The sequence below is a fragment of the Nannobrachium achirus genome, assembly GCF_963921795.1.
Source record: "Nannobrachium achirus genome assembly, chromosome: 11".
Classification (NCBI taxonomy): domain Eukaryota; kingdom Metazoa; phylum Chordata; class Actinopteri; order Myctophiformes; family Myctophidae; genus Nannobrachium; species Nannobrachium achirus.
This window is the reverse complement of record NC_137820.1, coordinates 24,807,477-24,832,040: the sequence shown is the minus strand read 5'-3', so window position 1 is coordinate 24,832,040 and position 24,564 is coordinate 24,807,477. Positions and strand designations below refer to the sequence as shown.

At 43.3% G+C, this 24,564-nt stretch overlaps 1 protein-coding gene across 1 annotated transcript in view; it reads right to left on the bottom strand.

Annotated features, from left to right (window-relative positions):
- Positions 1 to 253: 253 nt before the first annotated feature.
- LOC308294238 (inositol 1,4,5-trisphosphate-gated calcium channel ITPR2-like) overlaps positions 254 to 24,564 on the bottom strand; it is a 141,589-nt gene continuing 117,278 nt past the window's right edge. The window contains exons 53-57 of the mRNA XM_080736965.1: positions 4,475 to 4,596; positions 3,714 to 3,879; positions 3,454 to 3,614; positions 2,681 to 2,842; positions 254 to 1,614 (exon numbers count right to left, since the gene is read on the bottom strand). Of these exons, the coding sequence (XP_080593091.1) occupies positions 1,534 to 1,614; positions 2,681 to 2,842; positions 3,454 to 3,614; positions 3,714 to 3,879; positions 4,475 to 4,596 (692 nt within the window). The 3' untranslated portion in view covers positions 254 to 1,533. The remainder of the gene's footprint in view (positions 1,615 to 2,680; positions 2,843 to 3,453; positions 3,615 to 3,713; positions 3,880 to 4,474; positions 4,597 to 24,564) is intronic.

Genomic DNA, 24,564 nt, shown 5'->3' with positions numbered 1-24,564 from the left:
TTGGCACTCTGGGATGCGATAATAAAGCCGAACTAGTTCGGGATAGGCACTCAATGAGTTAATATGTTAGTGCTATAATGTGTGTGTATATTAATTTGTATCCATCATCAATGACTAATATTATGTATAAAATTCCAATACTGCTAGTGCTGACAAAGCTCAACAAGGAGTCTCATCTTGTCAAACGTTTATTACAACACAGCATCAAAATAAAGTTAACCCATCTTTCTTAAGTGTAAAAGGACAACTCCCGAGTCCTATTATGTGCATGTACACTCATTTCCTGCAACGTGCTCGTGCAAGTTCAAAACGCGCTTTCGGGTCAACTGAAAATAATAGCAGTCTTACAAAAGCTAGTGGGATGGATTGACAATACAACTTTTTAAAACACTGACCAAAGAAGAAATTAAAGAAAAATCCTCAGAAGAGGGAGATGGTATGACAGTAAAGTAAATTTTACAGTAGTATTAGCTAATATCTCTGTCAACATCAAGAATCTTTACATTGAACTTTAACTTTATAAGCAACTATATCTTCTGTCGACATGACATTCTGTACCAATATAGGATTTAGACACATAAGGCCTTTCAAGTAAGTTCCACACAGGAGATCAGATTATCTTCATCCACATCTCTGCATTATATACTGTACTGTACTTTGTACAATTCCGTAGACATTCCGTTTTAACGTATATTAAAATGGTGCAGTGAATGCATATACAGGACATACAGACAAGACACAGGGGGCAAAATAAATCCAGTTATAGCACTTAAACATTTCACTCAATTGTTTTAAAAGTGCACAGTCAAAAACTGCAATGTACAGTATATAAAAGTTAATGAGTGAGGCAGCAAGACGAAAAAAACGAATGAACCTTTTTCTTAATAAGAAAACAATACTCCAGTTACCGGTATGTTAATTTGACACGTGAAAAACTGTAAAAATCTAAAAGTGGGAGGAGAATACTTAACGTTAACCACACGCGGCGCTCCCTTCCCTCAATCGGACCAATCTGGAATGGAAGAACTGACCATCTGACCTGTAGGGATGACCTGGTCTCAAAGTCAGATACAGTCTGGGGAGGTCACATGACTCATGGACGCCTACATGGAATTCTATTAAATCCATTTACCTTAACTTCACCGTTCTCTGCACCTGTGGCATACTCAGCCAACAGTGGCACATGTCTGTCATGTCGGGCAAATCATTCCACAAGCGAGGACTCGTAGACTATAAGGACAAATAAGGGCCATGGCCCTGTTTTACAGTACCCTAAAAGGTGCACCACTATTCATCTCTGTGCGAGTGTAAGTGTTGTTGTTAAATAAGGCAACATTTGTGTTAAAGACAAGGCACTTTTTTGACTCTGAAGTCAGTTCTCATCAGCTCCATGTAATGTAATTATCTGTGACTATGGGTTTGTATCAGGGTAAATGCCAGGTGCTTGAGGGTACTGTGTTGTGTGTGTGTGTGTGTGTGTGCGGACTCTCTTAGCAGGGGTCCTAAACTGTCCCAGACTGTTTCTCTGGGCCCTCAGGGGGCTGAGATGTGGTGGTTGGCCTGAGGCGTACCCAGGAAACCAAGTCTCTGTTTGTTCTTCCTTTGCTCCGTCATCTGTGGAGAAAAAAAAAAGATATGTATAGAGTTTGAGAGAGTGTGAGTGAGTGAAAGGAAGAAAGAGAGGAGAGAATGTATACATGTGTCTAACAATGACAATAGTAGTGTTAGTAAAATGACATTTAACTTTGCTGGGTAAGTGTTCGATAAGACATTTGATGGAGGGAAAGGGACTGGACGATGCAGCATGGATACAAATAATTCAAGAAATAACAGGTTATAAAATGCAGTAAAATATTTGGACTTCCTCTTTCCATATTGTGAGGAATAAACGTGTATCATTTTAATTTAGAGTAGAACTGACTGCTTCTCTGTTAACACGTCCCATCATCACCACTTGGTCCGACCATGTAAGAAAGCCTAACCTATTCTAATGACATCACACCATTTCATTCAATACTTATTCCTTGGCATCAGTGATCCCAAAGTAGCATTATTATGTGGTTTTTAACCCCTGGGTTACGCCAACGCTGTGTGTTACCCTACTAGAGTGTGAAGTTAGCTATAGTTACTGAGGTAAAAACAAAAACAAGAATTGCAAACTGTAGTTCACCTGTATTGCAGGGCAAGGCTCATAAATAAGACTACCTTATGTGTTGAGCAACAGCAGGCAGCAGGTTGAATTTATTGTATTCATTTATTTTAACATAAGGGTGATGAAGTATTGTTTATGGGACTGTGTGATCCTCATCTTTCCCTCGATCTGGGAGAGTTGTTTTTTCACACATGTGGCAGAAGAGGAACAAGGACAAGTCTGTGACTAGGATCACATGCAGAGGAGGCAGGTGATGGGACTGATCAGTCACACTGCTGCAGAGCAGCCAGTCTGCCCTCTCGCCTCATTCAGACGCCACATTTAGTGGACTGGCATGTACATATGTTGTATACGTGCTATACATCATGCCAAGCATGTACAGGGGTTAAGGCCTACTGTGGGCTTACCTTTTAAAAATGTAGGCTCTATTGTTTTCCTGAATTTGTTCCAGTTTGTACATTTTAGAGGGGTTCATTTAGACTTTGAGCTCAGGCTGCACTGAGACCCATTGATGAACTGTGACCTCACCTGCTCCTTCAGCTCGGCCAGCTGGCCAGAGAGCATGGTCACCAGAGTGACGGTGCTTTCCAGTTTGTCCTGCAGGGAGCGCATCTCGTTCTGCTCACTGTCCCCTTCGCTGCTCACCAGAGACATGGCTCTCATGCGGGGGAACCAGTCCAAGTTCTTCTCCTGGGAGGGAAGAGGAGATACGGGGAGAGAGACCGGTATGAGAGAAAGACAATGTGGAAAATGGAGATGGAGTTATAAACCAATATGAAGGGAACAGGCACTTCAATTTTTTTTTACCTATTCCACAAACAAGTTGCTGATGTAGGAATGAGTCACTGGGAGATTGTGTATCTCAAGCAAAGTTTATCATACAGCGAGCTTGACTACACTGGGTGTAATCTCTATTTAACTGTGCTGTGTCCCAGCATGCAAGGAGCACATGTTAGTTTCCGTGCTATGTGAGCATAGAGCCACATCTCCATCCACCAACAAGGGATATGGAGAGTTAATTGGAATTTGGGCAGAGGGCTAGATACTATTTTGGGCATTTTCTGCATTTTCTTTCTTTCACCACATTTGCTGCAGAAGGCGCAATGTTTTCTAAAGCACTGCGTACGCCACCTCACTGCCGAAACAGATTAAGACCAGAAACCCTAAAACTCCAAACACTATGAAACCGGCATGCTGACTATATGTTTACATTTTACTTCATCAGGCACTTTAGGCTTTTGTGGCCAAAAGAGTGTCAAAGTATACTACAATGTCCTGAATCATACCAAAACACTACTAACCTTGATCATCTGAGCCACGTAGCTCTCAGGGCCGGTGTACTCGGTGGGGTCCTTCACCCTCACCAGAACCATGAAGTTAAGGTAGTGCCACATGCTGTGTTCTGACTTGATATGCTCCTCAAATGACACCGTCTTGTTGTCAAATTTGTCTCTTTCCAGCCCTGTTACAGTATGAAACAAAAGACGGGATGAGGTATGTGTGTGTTTGTGTGCTGCACAATGTTACAATATCAAAGTGTGAAGCACAGTTTAACACACACCACAGATGAAGCAAGTGGTTTTGAGGATTTCTTCCTTCTTCTGTTTCTCGCTCCTCAGGTCGGCGAAGGTGTCAATGATCACACCAAAGATGAGGTTGAGAACGATGATGATGACAATAAAGAAGAACAGAAGGTCATACACCACCCGGGCAGCAAACAGAGGCTCCTGCATAGTAGGTGGAAATATAAAGTAAGTAGGTAAATGAGTACAAATGAAACAACGACACAGTCATCATCAGCATATACGGTACAAAGAGAAACTTCTTGCAACATTAAGGTACGAAGAGGGATTGAAAGTTTTTTTTATACAACTGATGCACTGAGCCGCTATGCTGATAGTACCCATGTCCTTTTCTGTACTGTCTTGTATATGTTTGTTTTTGCTTCTGTGTGGCTTGTGAACAAGGATTCCAATGCATTTTAATGACAATTTTAATGTAAATGGCAAAATAAACTTGAAACTTGATTATTATTACATTCCAAACTATTCTGAATTGGGCCTTTAAAATAGACAGATTAAATAGAATAAACTGATCAGAATCAGAAACTTCATTGCCAGGTTTTCAATAATTTGTTTTGGCAAATATTGTGCAGTGACAACTCCAGCGATCGAGCAAGTGCATGGACATATAGTGCAAATGGACAGAATACACAATCACCAAGTGTACATACACAGGACAACAGGTGATACATCCATCTACACTCATTTACCCTACAATGTTATTACTTGATGTCATCATTCAGACATGTGGTTTCCTGACCTCTTTAGAGGGCCTCCTGAGAATGTCCCCCACGCCTCCTCCATTCCTCAGTCCCTGGTTCAGTACCGTTATGATGCACATGAGCAGCGTGTCGCACACCCTCTCTGTCCCATCATCCGCAGCTATCACAGCACACACACACAGAACAGAAAAAAGGGTATAAAGGGGAACAGGTGAGTGACGAAATACAGACCTTTCAGAGAATAAGATACCATGAAGATGAGTAACAGAGTTCTAGAAAACACTTTTGTTTCCTCTGATAAACCCCACAGTGCGTCCTCATTCGGGGATCTATACTCGTGGCAAACAACCTTCCATAACAACCAGTGGTGCTTTGGGATTTTTTTTTCCGGGCAGACGGTCATTTATTGACGTCACGTGCACGCGCGTGCACGCGCCTCTAGAGGCTATTTAGATAGAAAGGATGTCAGCAGATCTAATGGTGGGAAAACAATAGTTTTCTAGTCTTAATTACATTTGCATTGTTACTTAAGATTTTATGTTCTACTTTCTTTTAATTCATTTAGAAAATACAGCGCTGCAGTAGGATAGAGAAACAAAGTTTGCCTTGAACGAATCTCAAACACTAAATACCACAGTAATATGGAGCCATGTATGAGGACACACACATCGACACATGCACATGCAGTCACAGCTGGAAACCTAGGTGTTAAAGTAGGCTATATATCCATATGAATAGAGGCTTGAGGACGCTCACACATTCACCACTAGAAACCTGTTATGCATAGTAGTAGCCACTGATTAAAGTATTGCTTGTAGTTATCGCGGATTCGCGGGGTGGGGAGTTGTCGCGGCTCTCGCGGGGGGGTATGCACGCGTTTACACGCTCGTGCACCGTTCGGTGCCGTCTGTGCGCGTGCATGTGGGGAAATATTTCCGGCCACACAGCGTCTGGTCGCGTCCGGCCCCCAAAGCGCTACTGATAACAACCTTCTTGGGTTTCAGCAAGAGAATGCAATGCAATAAATGATTGCATTGCATGTAACAGCGAGAGAAAGTACTGAAATAAATAAAATGATATGTTCATTAAGACGGCTGTTTATTTTTTATATAAAGTGAAATTTACAAAGTGAAATCCCCAGTGTTAGTTTCTCAGAGACTAAATCTAACATGAGTAATGTTACTGTTTAAGAAGATGGAAAAGAAAGAAGGGTTAGAGAGAGAGAGAGAGAGGTGAAGGTGAGGACACATGCGTGCTCTTGTAGCACAGGTGATCCACAGACTGACGTAGACAGAGCAGAAGAACAAAGACCGGCATGACTCATCCCTCCAGTGTGTGTGTGTGAGTGTGTGCGTGTGCGTGCAGGTGTAACCTTTAAAGAGCTGCCGACAGCAATAACAGCCTACGTCGGCTATTTGAAAATAGCGATCCGATCTACAAGCTCACAACCTCAACCAAGGGCGGCCATAGCTGAATGGTTATGGAGCCCGCCTGGGGAACCAGAGGCCCTGGTTGTCCCAAGTTCGATTCCAGGCCAGGCCGGCAATGTCGATGTGTCCCCCTGAGCAAGATTCTTAACCCCTAATTGCTCACACGTTCCTTGTGGGCAGCGAATCAGCTGGGTTGGGCTGAAAATACAGAATTTCCCTCGTGGGAAGAGTAGGTTACTATTGTTATTATTGTGGGCTCGCTGAAAGGTGAGACCAGTATATTATACCAAATCTTTATAGGTCAAGTTTATTGTCAAAAGAAAAAGAAAAAAAGAAAAGAAATGGAGACGGTACAAAGGCAGGGTTTGTAGCCAATGAGGAGCAGCGTTCTTGGTGACATCACCACCAACAAGTGCGACCAGATATAAATAACAACAACACCACATGAAACGTTTGGGCTCACTGAAAGGCCAGCCCACAACTGGTGATGTCACCAAGAACGCTGCTCCCTTATTTATCCACAAGTTTCCCCGGGAGTTTACTGGAGACTATCAGGACCAAACTTCCGCTTAACAGCAGACATACAAGCTCACGTCGCGTCGCAGATGCAACCCGTTGTGAGCTTGAAAATCGGCTGCGGAAGCTCGGTGCAGACGTCTGCGCAATGCACTATGGGCGTTGGAAACTCGTGGATATAGTAAGGTTATTCTCCTTTAGCCAATGAGAGAGCAACGAGCCCACACTGTTTCGTAGGAACAGTATTTCTAGTTAGTGTGGTTGCCCGAAGGGCAACACACTGTAGTTCTGGGGAAACTTTATTTTTAGATAAACGTTCCAATTGATGGAATCAATGGGAATGGCAATATATAACACTGCCCTTGTGTGTTAGCAATGGCAGTTAGATAGAGTCTAGCTGCGCTAGCGCTGGTATTGTTACTATTTATATTACAAGCAGCCCACTAATTATAACTCATAATAGCACCCCTCACCTCACAATAGACCTGTGTAAAAAACAATTCCCAAAAATGTCCGAGCCAGATGTAGGCCCTGAAACCTGGCTTACATCTGGCCTACATTCTGAAACCTGGCTTACATCTGGCCTAGATCTGGCCTACATTCTGAAACAAATGGCTCAAGTTTATTGTACGTCCAACAACGATTGAGGATAGCAATGTCATCACTATGACATCACAACATAAATAGCACCACTCACTTCAACCTAGATGTGATTTTTGAATAGCCAGCCAAGTATAAAAGATGGATACAGTGGTTAAAAGGATTGTGATGCTATATTAACACATTTCTAGCTAGGGACCCCACCCCCTGGAACCTCCCCAAGGACCCCTGACCCACTTTGAGAACCTATGTACTATGTAACGATGTCATCACTGTGAAGACATCACAGATTAAGATAAATAAGAGGGTCATTAAGAGTCATTTAGTCAAATCAAAGATTTTGAGACATGGGTGAAAAATCTAATCAATAGAGTTTTTGTAAAAACAACTAAATAAGACTATATTGAGATGTGTTTCACCGTTCAGAGCTTAGTTAAGATCTTGGCACTGATCAGCTGCTTCCAGGTGATCCGCGGCTGCCTGCAATGTGAACCAACGTTCCGAGACCCAATTTGGGAATTCATCTATTCTCTCGGGGATGATGCCATTAAGCAAGCTCTGGCTCAGAATTTTTTTTGAAATGGAGATCATTTTCAATCAAGACTTTAAAGACTCACAAATTGTTCCAAGAACTATGATCAACATCGCTTCTGAGTTCCAGATGAAGTGGAATAATTTCACCAATGCCTCTCACACTGGAGAAAATTTAACCAATGAGTTCCAAATTCTAATGGACTACAGCGTTGAATTATTGAGAAGGCGCAAAGATGAGTTACTCTGTGTTCAGAGCTGTGGATTTCTCAGACAAAAGGTGAAGAGGTGTAGTGGGGTTCCAGGTGCTTGTAAAGAAAGACAACATGATTGCCCCTCTGCAAATGGAACGTTACACTGTGGCAACTTTTCCATGGTGACCAAGGAAGGAAGTCGGATTGAACTGCTCTGTTATCTTCCATGGCATGACCTCGTGTGGAGCGGTGCGAACACACAGCTAACGTACCACTTTTCCGTCGCCAAAGGACAATTGGACCAACCGGCCGATGTAGATTTTGTACCTCTGCAAGCCAACCGTAGCTCGTCCCTGCTGATTGGAAATGTCAGTATGGAACATGAGGGGACCTATCGTTGCTCACTCAAAGATCAAAGTGGAACTTTCTATTCAAATATGACCTGGGCCATCACGGTCCCCCCCGCTCCCACCACGGCACCACCCCCTATGACGTCACCCCCTATGATGACGCCCCCTATGACATCACCCCCTATGATGACGACACCCTCTATGACATCACCTCCCCCCACCGTCACTCCAGCCACTCCCAGATCTACTACGTGCAAGCCAGATGATACTATTGGTATTGGAACGATCGTAGCTATCGTTCTGTCTGTTATTGTCAGAGTGCATGTCTGTGTTAGTGCATGCATGTATGCGCTGGTCAGGTCTGTGGTCTACTGGTTGAGAAACACTTTGCTGGTCTGATGGTGAGCGCGCGCCATAGGGGTGCATGCAGACTGGATTTGTTTACCTCCTGCCTTGTGCAGGAGGTAAACAAATCCAAATTTCTTTTCCCTTTTTTTTTACATGGTGCCGTCCCCTTCCACCCGACATTAGCCTATATGTAGGTTCTATATCCGTATATCAGACAGTTTGAGCACATTTCATTCCAATTGGTTACTATGAATTGTACAGGCCTGGGTAGACAGGCCTGACCTGGCAGAGATGTCCCCCCACTGCGCAGAGCAGCACAGCAGGTGAAAACAATTAACTGCAACGAGGGGATTTGCGACTCCCTTTGTGCAGCAGAAACGGCTCAAATATTGTAAATTCATGAGCTTGACATACAAGGTTTCCACCTGACATAGGGTGACCAACTGACCATATTCTGAATCCCCAAAAAGACTGCCATGCAGGGCGAGGGGCACAATATTTTTTTTATCCTGGTTTTTCGGGGTTGGGTCGGTTGCTTTTACTCGCTTCTAACTCAGTTAAACACATATTCTGAATTCCCAAAAAAAGGACACTTTACCAGGCCTGATATGTCTTTAACCACATTTTCAATCTGGGATGAATAAAGTTTATCTTATCTCATCTTCCATGCACAAATAAACACAAAGTGTACAACATACTGTCACACTAGATCTGATATGTGTACCAATGAGACAGAAAACAACACCTGTGCCATGCATGGACATTAAAAAAAAATCACACCCGTGCGAAGTGAGCAGTGCAAACACGACGGCAGATGTCCTATATGAGTTGACAAACTATGTATATATTATGTATACATAGTATATATATATGATATAATATCATATATATATATGATCTGACAAAACTTAATATCACATCTACACCTAGGTCTTTGTCGTCAAGCTATGGGACGACCGTTTAACCAAGCCAGAAAGGACCTGAGTTAGAGAGATTGAGGGCAGAGGAGAGAGACCTGGCCGGCGAGAGAGGAAAGCAATAATGGACCGGTGCCGGGGCCGAGGTCAGGACAGGGACACCCGTGGGGAGAAAGGGTTAATCAGGCACCCTATGTGGGGGTGTCCTGTCTGCCCATAGCGGATCTGTCTGTGGGGGTGCTGGGAGAGGAAGCCAAAAGAGGGAAGACCCGGGAGAGACCAACCAGCTATTAGGACATGGTGACCATGGTGGAGCCCTGGAGCAGAGGGGAAGCGTGTTGGGCCCTATTGGGCAACCACACCAACTAGAAAGATGCAATTGGAAATTGCAAGTGTTGCCGATGTGACTATATTCTGCAGCAAGCTAACTGTCATGTGAAGCTCGACCAATTGATTCCCTATTGATTCCCACTCCCATTGATTCCCATTGATTCCCTATCTCATTGATTCCCTATTGATTGCCATTCCCATTGATTCCATCAATTTCCAATGGCAACGGAAAAGTTTATCTAGTGAAAATAAAGTTTCCCCAGAACTACAGTGTGTTGCCCTTCGGGCAACCACACTAACTAGAAATAATGTTCCTACGAAACAGTGTGGGCTCGCTGCTCCCTCATTGGCTAAAGGAGAATAACCTTACTATATAAATGGGGGAGCAGCGTTCTTGGTGACGTCACCAGTTGTGGGCTCACCTTTCAGTGAGCCCAAAGGTTTCCTGTGGTGTTGTTTTTATTATATCAGGTCGCACTTGTTGGTGGTGATGTCACCAAGAACGCTGCTCTTCATTGGCTAAAGACCCTGCCTTTGTACTGTTGGCTTTTTTTCTTTTCTTTTTTTTGAGCGGCTATGCCCCGCTTTTTGTTAGAAAAATGATGTCACAAATGATGACGACATGAGTTATACCAATCCAAGCCCCCAGAACCCTGGGTGATTCAGCAGTCGGGATGGACGGTCGCACTTTCGTTCACTCCGTCCCACCAAGCTACAATCCAGGGACAATGGGAAGGATATCAGTTCACCATGGAACGCACCTAATGTGGATATGAAGAATTATGTGCGGGACAGAGAGGAATCACACAGTGATTTTTATCTCCACGATGGGTCGGAAACCTAAACATCTCGGCTTCGGCAAACTGACTAAGAATGGACAGACGGTCCCGTATTTTCTTTTTCCTGCTACTCTCGGGTGACATACAACCCAATCCTGGACCCGCGATCACTCGACAAACGACCGCTCGTCTGGCGAGAGAACAGATGTTTTCCCAGACCAAGAGTGAATCCGTAGCTGACCCATAGACAGAGGACTTCCCGGTCAGCAAAGACGACGATGTCGTTGCGAGGTCAGCTGGTGAGTGCTATTCTAAAAACAATGGCTCTCCAGCCGGCTTTCTGCAAACATCTACAGCAGACGGTCGCCCAGCGGTTACCGAGGCTACGGACGACGACGCGACAGAGGCGCGTCGTCTGCTTGCCTCGGATGGAAACTAATCTTCAACACCAACCCCACCCCCCGCACAGAGGAGATATCCTGGATCGCTGCATGTCTGGATTTCCAAGCAGCATCAAAGGGACCTGTCTTCCCCCCCAGCGCCCCCCCACCCCCACTACAGACACAACTGTTTCAACCGGACAGCGACGACCCCCTCCCCCCGACAGTCTTTCCTGTCTTGGCCATGGACAAAGAACCCCCCTCCCCCAGCTCTGACGTTGGCTCGATCACCACCTCGAGTACATTTAAATATCAATAGCTTGAATCCCAAAAAACTGGAGCAAATTAAGGGAATGTTTCATGATGGTAAGGTAAAAATTATATCCTTCTCTGAAACTAAACTTGATGACTCGTTTACAGATGCTAACATTGAAATTGTCAACTACACTGTAATCAGGAATGATAGAAACAGGAGGGGAGGCGGAGTTTGCATGTATGTACATCATGATGTCAATTTTATCCCCCGTCCAGACTTACACCACAGTTCTCTTGAAACTGTATGGATTCAGGTAATCTTTGAACATGCTAAAAACATGCTAAAAACATACTAATATGCGCTGTCTATAGACCACCTGATCAGAATGATTTCTTTGAGCTGTTTGATGCACATTTTGGGCGACTGGAATGTGGATGTTTTGCGTAAAGAAGCACTCATGTTCAAGTCCTTTGATGGGTTATGTAATCAATATAGCCTCACTCAGCTTGTCACCATACCCACCAGGGTGACAGAGCACTCCCAAACCCTCATAGATCTCATTGTAACTGACAAGTCCAAAAGTCACCGCTATAGCGGGGCTATTGTATGCGGTCTTAGTGATCATTGCATGATCTACTCTACCCAAAAAATAGACAAACCCAAGGCTAGTGGCCATAAAACAGTCGTAGCTAGAAGCCTTAAGAACTACTCCAGTGAGGCCTTTAACACCCAAGGAGCCAAACTCGTTCAGTAACGAGTTAAGGCCACTAGGGGTCACCATGCCAAAAGGAGTTGACTCGTGAACGAGACAACGAAGGGTTAACTGTACGTGCAGCTGCCTGCCCTCTGAATGACCCGAGTCCATACGTCACCCCATAGCAGAGAGAGAGAGAGAGAGAGAGGGAGAAAATGGCACGAGCTGGTTGCATTGATTTCCATTCTACTCTGAAACATAAAAAGGGCTTTATCTCTGAATGAGGTGAAAAGAACACCAGGGAAGCAGAGATCTGATTGTTTTCACGGCGACACTATAACGCGATGGTCGGCCCCCGTTTGGATTTTAGTTTCGCGAGCGTTTGTAAACAAAGGGATTATCATCCTCAATCGTCAGTGGACACCCACGTGCACACGCACAAAGCTTCCGATGCTCTTCAAAATAAAGCGTGTGAACGGCGGCACCAGCAACAGCTAGAAATGTTATAAACCTGTGCAGCCCATGTGTTAATCACAAACTAGCGAGTTTAGACTTTTCCCCAGATCTGCAGTGTACACAGGTCGAAGAAGCATGGTCTGGTTTTAACTCATTGAATGCCCTTTTCAAGATGGCCGCCAAGTACCAGGATGCCACGTTCCTAAATTTCTAGTGCACGGATCAATTTTTAGTGCACGGATCGTGCACGCCCATGCACCATATATGCACCATATGTGTAGTACTTTTTAACAGCTTTCAAACAAAAAAATCCGCTTGGAAATCCGTTCAGGCATTCATGAGATAGAAGCCTTCAAAGTCAGACAAAACAAACACTGCCACCTTCCTAAATTTCTAGTGCACGGATCAATTTTTAGTGCACGGATCGTGCACGCCCATGCCTAGATCATGCACCATATGTGTAGTACTTTTTAACAGCTTTCAAACAAAGAAATCCGCTTGGAAATCCGTTCAGGCATTCATGAGATACAAGCCTTCAAAGTCAGACAAAACAGCCATTTTTGACATTTTGAAAGATGTGTTTGTTATGGGGCTAAACATGCAATTTCGCAATTGCGATCATGCCTAATACATTTGAGGCATTTTTAGAAATTTTTTTATAAAAAAAAATTTTGAAAAAAAAAAAAAAAAAAAAAAAAAAAAAAAAAAAAAAAATTTCAAAATGGCTTCCAACTCGGGAAACTCGGGCTGTGGCAGCCTGGGAGTACTGTAATAACTCGTGAAACTCGTGCCTTGGCAGTCAATGAGTTAAAACCAAATTTAACGCTACTTTAGATGACGTGGCCCCCTTGAATACCACCAGGGTTAAAGCCTGCCAAGAACCATGGTATAACTTAGATATTGACGAATCAATTAAACTCACAGAGACAAAAAATATGATGAAAAACTAAAGTGCTGCAAAAAATTCAACCCTGACCTCAATATGCACATCAAGCATCTTACTGCTCAGGCGAAGAGACTTAGAAACCAGACAACCGCCCTAGTTAGATCCGCAAAAAAAAAACTACATCGACGAAAAAATCGAAGAATACAAAAACAAACCATGTGACCTATGGAAATTGCTTAACAACCAATTAGGCTTAAAACCTAAAACCTATGCCACAACATAAACATCAAAACGGACGCCGCTCTCATTTATGACATGTGAAGTGGCTACCCATCTTAAAACCCATTTAGTGCTCCAGACATGAACAGGTTAAATGTGTAGCGTGCCACTCGCAGGGCTCCATTAGGCTCCATTGTCTTATTTTGAAGGCCAGAAGTCCATTGCGTAAATACTTCCGGGTTGACATCATGACGTCATACAACGGGAGCGGTCGTCACACCATATGGTTTCTAAAATGGCCGATCGATGCCTTTGTTATTATGTTTTTGTAGTGAGAATCTAATGCCATCCTTGGCTTTAAAAGTGTTGTTTGGAGAAAATGGACATTAAAGATGAGATTCCCCGTCGGCCTCCATGTTATGGGATTACTATTTTGTGCACGTGGATCCGTGATGATGATGAATCGGCGAGGCCGATCTTGCCAGGACCTTCCGCCAGGCTATTGGGTTGGAGAACCGGCGTTACTCTATATACAGTATTTTTCGCGAGTATACTCGGGATCGGCACTCTAAATACTTGAGTATTTTACACGAGTATACTCGGGATCGGCTAGAAATGAGTTAACAAAACCTTTACCACCACAGCCCATTCACTGGTCCAAAGACTGGTCGCCCCATCTGGGCAGTATGGTGTAAAAACACATGTAAAAACGTTAGACCATTGTCAATGGTGTGTATAAACCATAACAGTTCATTTCATAGAGGTATACATTAACTAATTTACCTCAGAAACTTCAAACAATGGACTTGGTTATTAATATGGATTCCACTTTGGTAATCTATTCCAGTGTTATCAAACTTTCACATTTTCAAGGTCTCCCCTTAACTCTTGACAGCATAAAAAAATGGAACCATATAAACCCAATGTTGGTTCCATTTGTACACTGTCAGTATACAAATATACAGACTTGTATGGGTCAAATTAGACCCCACAGAGTCCCTGGAATCCACTTTGAGAACCACTGATCTATTTTAAATGCATTCTGATTTTTGTTTAGAGGGCTAATCACACATGCAACGTAAATATAAAACTACTAAATATAAAAATCATGTTAAATATAAAACCAATAAATATCAAAAATATATTAAACCCAAGAATTAATTTGTTAAACCATGAAATACATAATTAACCAATGGTTAATTAATTCAACGTGGAGTTCCACTTCCAGGCGATGCCTCAGTCCAGCGGGACGTATTGTAAGATCTAACCCGAGCAGAGTGCTTCGCAAGCGGGGAGAGGAGCCGTGTACTGGGCGGCAGTTTCCCTTTCTTCCCCACTAGAGAGCGTTCTCAACCCGCTCAACCAACAGAGCTTGTACTCGCTGCGCTCGTTCATGACTTGAGCCCCAGCGCGTTCACAGTGGCAGTGCTCGTTCATGACTTTGAGCTCCAGTGCGTTCATGAACAAACTCGATGACGCAAAATGCGTCACAGTGGCCCCACTACGTCACGTTTTACTACCTGGAAGAAGGGGTGAAAATGCCTCATGCGCTGGGTGAGCAATTCAATGCAAGTGGACGGGTGGGGATATCTGGTGTAGAGCTTAAAAGTTCAGCCCGAGCCCGACGGGACCCGACGGGTCGGCGCGGCGCAGGCTGGGCCGGGCTCAATTTGTCACGTATATGTTGGGCTTTGGGTCGGGTCGGTCTTTTATAATCCGGTAGGCAAGCGCAGCACGGTAACGTGATGTCTCTGTGACTGTGTAAGCTGCGCTGCACCGCTGCGGCGCAACTTGACACAGTTGAGCGTGTGTGACTGTATGTGCGCTGCAGCGCAACGTTCAGACAGTTGAGCAACGTTCAGTTGAGAGTGTGCTCCCGTGTGTGTGTGGCGGTGGCTGCTATGGCCAGTGGGTGCTTCTCGCTGTGGCAGAGCGGAGCGGAGGAGATCGTTGAAACCATTCACAGACACTTTTGGATTTCCTAATAATATTATAGACGTAGTGTGAATGTTGTAGCTATAATAGCCTGTACGCCTGCTTCCTGATTTAGCGACGGCCGTCAGCTGTGTTTTCCAGCGAGGCTCCGATGTTTTTTCTTTCTTCCATAATTAGGACGGTGCTTGCTACAATGTCTTTTATATATATAAAGACAGTTGGAAAATGGTAAAATGACACTGTTCTTAACAAATCACCAATATTGTATGAGGAAAAGAAGGATGCTGCCGTCTGCATCATACAAGCTTGTTGTTTAGAATGTCGGTCTTCGGGCTGGGCCGGTCTCCAATTGTCAATTATGTATCGGGCTTGGGCTCGGTCCGGGCTGAAATTCTGTAGGGCTGGGTTGGGCCGGGCTCACTTTTTTAGGCCCGATTTAAGCTCTAATCTGGTGACCTCTCTATTCTTCTTATAACTCTATGGACCAATCAAACACTTTTTTTGTTTTGTTGATTTGTCCATGATGTCATAGACACAGAGGCTTCGGATTCGTTTACCCTGATTTAGAACGCGTTTAGCCCCCAAAAAATGTGTACGCTCCAATCAAACGCTTAGTTGTTCATGATGTCATAGATACAGGCACAGACCAATCAAAGAATGCGTTTAGCCAAAGAAATAGTCATCATTTGTTTGTGATGTCATAAGGCCCATTTCCATTGTAGGGCTGAACAGAATAGAATTGGCCAAACAGAATACACCATTTTAATTTGAATTTCAAAATTGTATGAGATGAATATACCCATAACCAGAGAAAGTAACCACACCTTTAGACAGACTGTGGTTAATTCCAGAGAGTATATGATATGCAGCTAAGACAACCTTAAAATAAAAATCACACTTGTGTGAACTGAGCGGTGGTGTGTGTGTGTGTGTGTGTGTGTGTGTGTGTGTGCAACAGCGCCCCTCCCTTAACATGTGTGGTCAGAAAAGGTTACTGCAGGCTACGGACACGGAGACAGACATACAGACATACAGACAGACAGACCCACACACACGGCCACGTATAGGAGCGTTGTGACCACCGCTCAAAAATAAACAGCCTAACCCTAGCACTGTAGTGCCGACCCAGAACTAGAACTAGAAGGTCACAAAAAAGGAGCAGCAGCGCTGCTGGCCACACCCATAGGTTCTCAGAACTAAAGTTTAGTTCTACCTCAGGAGCAGGACCGAAGCAAGGTTCCAGGAATCTTGTCTGGAACCTGGCTGTACGCAATGGAAACAAAACCAGAACCAAATAAATGGGTTCAGGTTCCTGGGAGTTCTGGTTTCACTTTGCAGTAATAAAAGGGGCTATAGACATGGGCACAGACCAAAAAAGTAGTACCTCAGACACCTCCGATTGGTTTGCCTGTCTGTCTTTAGTCCGAAAATTAGTACAGACCAATCAACCACTTATTTGTCCATGTGCGGCGAGGTTAAAAAGCATTAAAAAGAAAAAAATCACACCCAATGTGCGGTGGTCGTGCTTGCAGAACATCTTCAGACTAGGATTTGAGTCTAGGATGTACAGGTTATGCTACACACACACGTTTAGCTATGGCAAAACGCTGAGGAAAAAGGTTACAGACATATGACATATGACATCACTAGACAAACATGATGCTACGTACACACATTTTACTATGGCAAAACGCTGAGGAAAAAGGCTACAGACATATGACATATGACATCACTAGACAAACATGATGCTACGTACACACATTTTACTATAGCAAAACACTGAGGAAAAAGGCTACGGACACACGCACAGCCACTTATAGGCACCGCTCAAAAATGAAGACAACGCCACCTGGAGGCTATGGAGCCACTTAAAAAATCAAACCTCGGTTCGAAGTGAAGCTGTGAATTTTTATGTGTTCTAACTTCTAGAGCTATGGAATCTGTGTTCTAGATCTATACATTCTGTGTCCTAGATCTATACTTTCTATGTGCTTTAGTTCTATATTTTTATGAATTCTGAATGATTTTATCTGGAGGGTGAAGCTTGACCAATCCTCAATTCTGCATGCACGTGACAGACATGGGACAGACAAAGCCACACCTTGGAAGCGGCTTTCACCGCTTCAAAAACAAAAACAAAACAATAAATACACCAAGCAAACAGGTTCTTTAAACCAGGGTTGAGCAGAGTTAGGAAACCAAACCAAGAAGGACACAATTAAACAGGGTTTAATGTAATAAATCAGAATACATGACAGCAAATGATAAATCCCAAACCCCAGGAGTCCTTCAGACAGGCTATCTACCAGTCTGTAATGTCTATCATTGTCCAGTACATAATAAAAATGTCCTAATTTGTGGGCAATCAATCCATTGAGGGCGGCTTCCTTGAGGAATCAGAGAACAAATAATCAGGCCTAATAATCAGTTACATCACTCTTACAAGTTACAATCTATAGCCCTAATGCACACAATTAACTAGACACAGTACTCATGCACTACAAAATGACAGCACTCAAAATTAAGAACTTGAAGGTACTATTAGAATACATCATGCCATGCAACTTTCCACAAAGGCCTAGTGAGAGAGGGTTCTTATCTCGGAAGAAGGGCGTTGCGTTGCGACACGTTGAGAGCTTGGAGGTCTGCTATTTGGGGAAACTGTATCTATTACTAGAGTAACTTTTCCGGAAACTTTATTGATTACTAGGGTAACTTTTCCGCTGCCATTGGAATTGGCAGGGATAGGGAATCAATGGGAGTGGGAATCAATAGGGAATCAATTGGTCGAGCTTCACATGACAGTTAGCTTACTGTAGAGTATAGTCAGCAACCGCCAGCAACCACACTCGCAATTTCCAATTGCATCTTCCTATTATTGCCGCCGTCAGGTCGCAGTTACTATCAAAACCTCCACCGCCTGTCTGTCACGTCACGTCACACTTTTGCCCTACTCATATCTCCGCCATCGTTGCCCCTATCCATGTGAAATTTTCCACACACACTCCTTGTCTGCCAATCCACAACCTCCACCCTTCCAGGGCCCCGCAGCTCCAGGGACCCCCAGGGACCCCCGCCAAAAAGCTAAAAAACTACGAAATGACATCATTGCCCCTATCCATGTGAAATTTTCCACACACAATCCTTCTCTGCCAATCCACAACCTCCGAAATCCAATAGTAGCATATGGCCCCAACAATCATAATATTATGTTACTTTATTTCTTACAGAGGTAAAGTTAGTTAGACTTGAATATAAAAGTAATCAAATCAGTAGGCTTACATCTCTGTATTATTCCACAGAAACGGCATCCATGGCTAATTTTAGAAATGTAAATGAAGTCCCAAACAGCAGAGCTGTCTATGTATGCATTTGCTCAATCATTAAACATAATAATTCTATAGCCCCTACTTGATGTAGATGGGATTACATTTGAACAAAACATAAATAGGTCTGTCAATGAATATTTGCAAGAGCAGTTCCTTATTATATGCTCATACATTATACAAATAACCTGAAATCTACATTTGTCATAATATCCAGCGGCAGACTGATATTGAACATTTATAGTAATACTCACAGCACAGGTGATACATTAAGCTAGGTAAAACATTCTACATATAGTGCATATCCAAATAAATGTCCAGGCAAGTGTCATAACAGGCTTTATTTGTACACCCAGAGGTTGCATTTTGACCAGAAGTCAAGTGTGTCCAACACAAAATCTGCATTTCATTTCTACATGAATGTTCTCCCTAAGACGCTGATGCTGTGAGTGCACTGGTATTGATGGAAACAGGATGGAATACAGCTCTCCATGGCACTTCCTAAAAGGAACTTCTGTCCCTGGCTGTTACAGCCCTGTGGGAGAAGAGAAAAACCAAACATCACAACACTGAAACAACAATAATGATTGAGCTAATTATGAACCCTTTACAATTAGAAATAAGCCAATGTTTTCAAACAGTCCCTTTACTTAAAACAAATGGGAAACTGTGTCTGACAGCATTCTTGTTACTGCTATTAAAATATCAATCAATGTAAATTGGCACCCTTTGTTTGGCTATATACCCTTAAATTTACACAAGGCAAAACATCTATTGTTTATAAAGTACCTGGAATGCCAGGCACACACCTAGACCACTTAGCACCACATCGTCTAATTCTAAGGCTTACTCTGTCTAGCTATTGAGTATCACTATCAGCAATCATGGTGTCAGGTCTACTATATTGTGTTGCAAATTAATGTCCTCTGACTGATGGTCCCTTTTAAAACGAGCTGTAGATCAACCATTTTTAAACAGCATAGGTATAAAATAGGGCTAAAGTGTTCTATGCATAATTGCGACCGTCAGGTCGCAGTTTAGTTGCGACCGTCAGGTTGCAGTTTAGTTGCGACCGTAAGGTCGCAGTTTAGTATCAAAACCTCCACCGGCCGTCCGTCACGTCACACGTCACACCTTTGCCCTGCTCATATCTCCGCATCAGTATGACATCACACTGCTGACATCAGTATGACATCTGGTGTCAGCAGTGTGATGTGTACACAAACCTTTGTGTACGTTGCTGTGGCAACAGTCTGTTGTTGCTGGTCTGTTAGTGTACGTTAGCAACCACCTTAGCAACCATGGTTTTACCCTAGCAACCAACTGTTTACCCTAGCAACCAACTGTTTACCATAGCAACCATGTTTTTTTACCCTTAGCAACTAACTGTTTACCATAGCAACCATTTTTTTACCCTAGCAACCAACTGTTTACCATAGCAACCATGTTTTTTTTACCTTAGCAACCATGTTTTTTACCCTAGCAACCAACTGTTTACCCTAGCAACCAGCTGTTTACCATAGCAACCATGTTTTTTACCCTAGCAACCAACTGTTTAACATATGGAGTTATATGTTGTTCGTGTCCAAATATGGGGCTTGTGAGGTCAGACAATGCCGGTCTTATATAAGGGTCATTTGTGTACGGTGTGATGTCATACTGATGTCAGCACTGTGTGGAGATAATCCCGATTAGGGAGTCTTACTGGTATCAAAACCTCCACCGTCCGTCCGTCCGTCGGTCGATCACACGTCACACCTTTGCCCTGCTCATATCTCCGCATCAGTATGACATCACACTGCTGACATCAGTATGACATCACACCGTACACAAATGACCCTTATATAAGACCGGCATTATCTACCGACAGATTAGTAACAAGATGTCAAAATCGTCTAGGAAGGATGGTGTGAGTCATGCTGGCACAACCATCTTAAGATACTCAGCTAGTGGGGAATGCTCTCTTCCCTGGTGAGAATTGCCCCTTTATATAGGGCTTGTTTGTGTATTGTATGATATCACGCCACATCATCAGCTGTGGACTCTGTGATGTCATCGTATCTCCATATATGGCCATCTCCGTATATGGAGATATAAGTCGTCCATGCCCAAGTATGGGCTGGTGAGGTCAGACTTTGTGTGATGCGTAGGTTATCTCCATATATGGAGATTCAACATTCCAGGTGTAACTATGGCTGCCCGTATGACGTGAGAGGTGGAGGTTGTGGATTGGCAGGCAAGGAGTGTGTGTGTGCAAAGTTTGGCATGTCTTGGGGCAACGGTGGCGGAGATATGAGTTGGGGAAAAGTGTGACATGACGGACAGACTGACTGACTGACAGACAGCCGGTGGAGGTTTTTGCGACCGTAGGTCGCAGTTTAGTATCAAAACCTCCACCGGCCGTCCATTGGTCGGTCGGTCACACGTCACACGTCACACCTTTGCCCTGCTCATATCTCCGCATCAGTATGACATCACACCACATGTGTACACAAACCTTTGTGTACGTTGCTGTGGCAACAGTCTGTTGTTGCTGGTCTGCAACCACCTTAGCAACCATGGTTTTACCCTAGCAACCAACTGTTTACCCTAGCAACCAACTGTTTACCATAGCAACCATGTTTTTTTTACCCTAGCAACCAACTGTTTACCATAGCAACCATTTTTTTTACCCTAGTCTCAATATATTGAATCCACTTTCACGATGTAAAGTCCAGTTCAACATTTCAAACACAAAAAATGGTAAAATACCAAACAATACAGGTTCTCAGGGTTCTTGAAGATCAAGAGTCTTGGTCAAATACTTCTGTTGGTTTCTGCACTGATCATTTATACAATTCAGCTGTGTTTGCTCGTGTCAACATGATGAGGTCATAAATCAGCCATGCCCAAATATAGATTTTACGGGTTTACATGCTTACTCAGTTATTCGTTATGTGAAAGTCCTATGACGTCTATGATATCTGACATCATCATACATACATTCCCTTTTATGCCCATAAATGGAGATCCCCTCTGTAGAACCAGCCACTGACATCACTGTAATGTCAGGGGAACCAAATCCCTTTTATGCCCATATATGGAGATCCCTGTGATGCCAGGGGAACCAAATCCCTTTTATGCCCATATATGGAGATATGGAGATCCCCGTGTTGCCAGGGTAACCAAATCCATGTTATGCCCATATATGGAGATCCTTGTGATGCCAGGGGAACCAAATCCCTTTTACGCCCATATATGGAGATCCCTTATGTCATCAATATTAAGCCCATATCTGTGAATATCTATGGGTACCAGATGTCTCCATATATGGTTAAATGGTCCGATATACATCACTGGCCAGAAGACCAAGAAATGGTGCAACCTCGCCCTTTGATTTTCTCCCTTAGGCATCTTACTGGTAGGTAGTTTAATGAGGAATGCAGTATGGTGGTAGGTAGGTAGTTATGGCCTTTGATGTAAGATTTTCACTTTCTAGGATAACTATATTTGCTATTCCCAGATGATGCCCTTTTAGGGTACCCCTCATGCCCATATATGGAGATCCCCAGGCTTTACTAATTAACATAAGTTTTATGCCCATATATGGAGATCATTGTCCCAATGTCATCAGATATATGGGCATAAATGGACACAGGCAAACTAGATGGGCTGTATGGATATCCATATGTGTGATGTAAGTGTTTTATTCCAAATGTGGCACCCCACAGACATATTTCCAGAAACAAAATCCCTTTCATGCCCATATATGGAGATTTCTGATGTCATCAATCCCAGGCCCTGTAAAAAAACATGGTTGCTATGGTAAACAGTTGGTTGCTAGGGTAAACAGGGTAAACAGTTGGTTGCTAGGGTAAAAAAAACATGGTTGCTGTGGTAAACAGTTGGTTGCTAGGGTAAACAGTTGGTTGCTAAGGTAAAAAACATGGTTGCTATGGTAAACAGTTGGTTAGTAGGGTAAACCTTCAATGATTTTGACATCTTGTTACTAATCTGTCGGTAGATAATGCCGGTCTTATATAAGGGTCATTTGTGTACGGTGTGATGTCATACTGATGTCAGCAGTGTGACAGGAGATAAGCGACCGATTAGGGAGTCTTACTGGTGGTAGTAAATGCGTCCGTCCGTCCGTCGGTCGGTCACACGTCACACGTCACACCTTTGCCCTGCTCATATCTCCGCATCAGTATGACATCACACCACATGTGTACACAAACCTTTGTGTACGTTGCTGTGGCAACAGTCTGTTGTTGCTGGTCTGCAACCACCTTAGCAACCATGGTTTTACCCTAGCAACCAACTGTTTACCCTAGCAACCAACTGTTTACCATAGCAACCATGTTTTTTTTACCCTAGCAACCAACTGTTTACCATAGCAACCATTTTTTTACCCTAGTCTCAATATATTGAATCCACTTTCACGATGTAAAGTCCAGTTCAACATTTCAAACACAAAAAATGGTAAAATACCAAACAATACAGGTTCTCAGGGTTCTTGAAGATCAAGAGTCTTGGTCAAATACTTCTGTTGGTTTCTGCACTGATCATTTATACAATTCAGCTGTGTTTGCTCGTGTCAACATGATGAGGTCATAAATCAGCCATGCCCAAATATAGATTTTACGGGTTTACATGCTTACTCAGTTATTCGTTATGTGAAAGTCCTATGACGTCTATGATATCTGACATCATCATACATACATTCCCTTTTATGCCCATAAATGGAGATCCCCTCTGTAGAACCAGCCACTGACATCACTGTAATGTCAGGGGAACCAAATCCCTTTTATGCCCATATATGGAGATCCCTGTGATGCCAGGGGAACCAAATCCCTTTTATGCCCATATATGGAGATATGGAGATCCCCGTGTTGCCAGGGTAACCAAATCCATGTTATGCCCATATATGGAGATCCTTGTGATGCCAGGGGAACCAAATCCCTTTTACGCCCATATATGGAGATCCCTTATGTCATCAATATTAAGCCCATATCTGTGAATATCTATGGGTACCAGATGTCTCCATATATGGTTAAATGGTCCGATATACATCACTGGCCAGAAGACCAAGAAATGGTGCAACCTCGCCCTTTGATTTTCTCCCTTAGGCATCTTACTGGTAGGTAGTTTAATGAGGAATGCAGTATGGTGGTAGGTAGGTAGTTATGGCCTTTGATGTAAGATTTTCACTTTCTAGGATAACTATATTTGCTATTCCCAGATGATGCCCTTTTAGGGTACCCCTCATGCCCATATATGGAGATCCCCAGGCTTTACTAATTAACATAAGTTTTATGCCCATATATGGAGATCATTGTCCCAATGTCATCAGATATATGGGCATAAATGGACACAGGCAAACTAGATGGGCTGTATGGATATCCATATCTGTGATGTAAGTGTTTTATTCCAAATGTGGCACCCCACAGACATATTTCCAGAAACAAAATCCCTTTCATGCCCATATATGGAGATTTCTGATGTCATCAATCCCAGGCCCTGTACAAAAACATGGTTGCTATGGTAAACAGTTGGTTGCTAGGGTAAACAGTTGGTTGCTAGGGTAAACAGTTGGTTGCTAGGGTAAAAAAAACATGGTTGCTGTGGTAAACAGTTGGTTGCTAGGGTAAACAGTTGGTTGCTAAGGTAAAAAACATGGTTGCTATGGTAAACAGTTGGTTAGTAGGGTAAACCTTCAATGATTTTGACATCTTGTTACTAATCTGTCGGTAGATAATGCCGGTCTTATATAAGGGTCATTTGTGTACGGTGTGATGTCATACTGATGTCAGCAGTGTGACAGGAGATAAGCGACCGATTAGGGAGTCTTACTGGTGGTAGTAAATGCGTCCGTCCGTCCGTCCGTCGGTCGGTCACACGTCACACCTTTGCCCTGCTCATATCTCCGCATCAGTATGACATCACACTGCTGACATCAGTATGACATCACACCGTACACAAATGACCCTTATATAAGACCG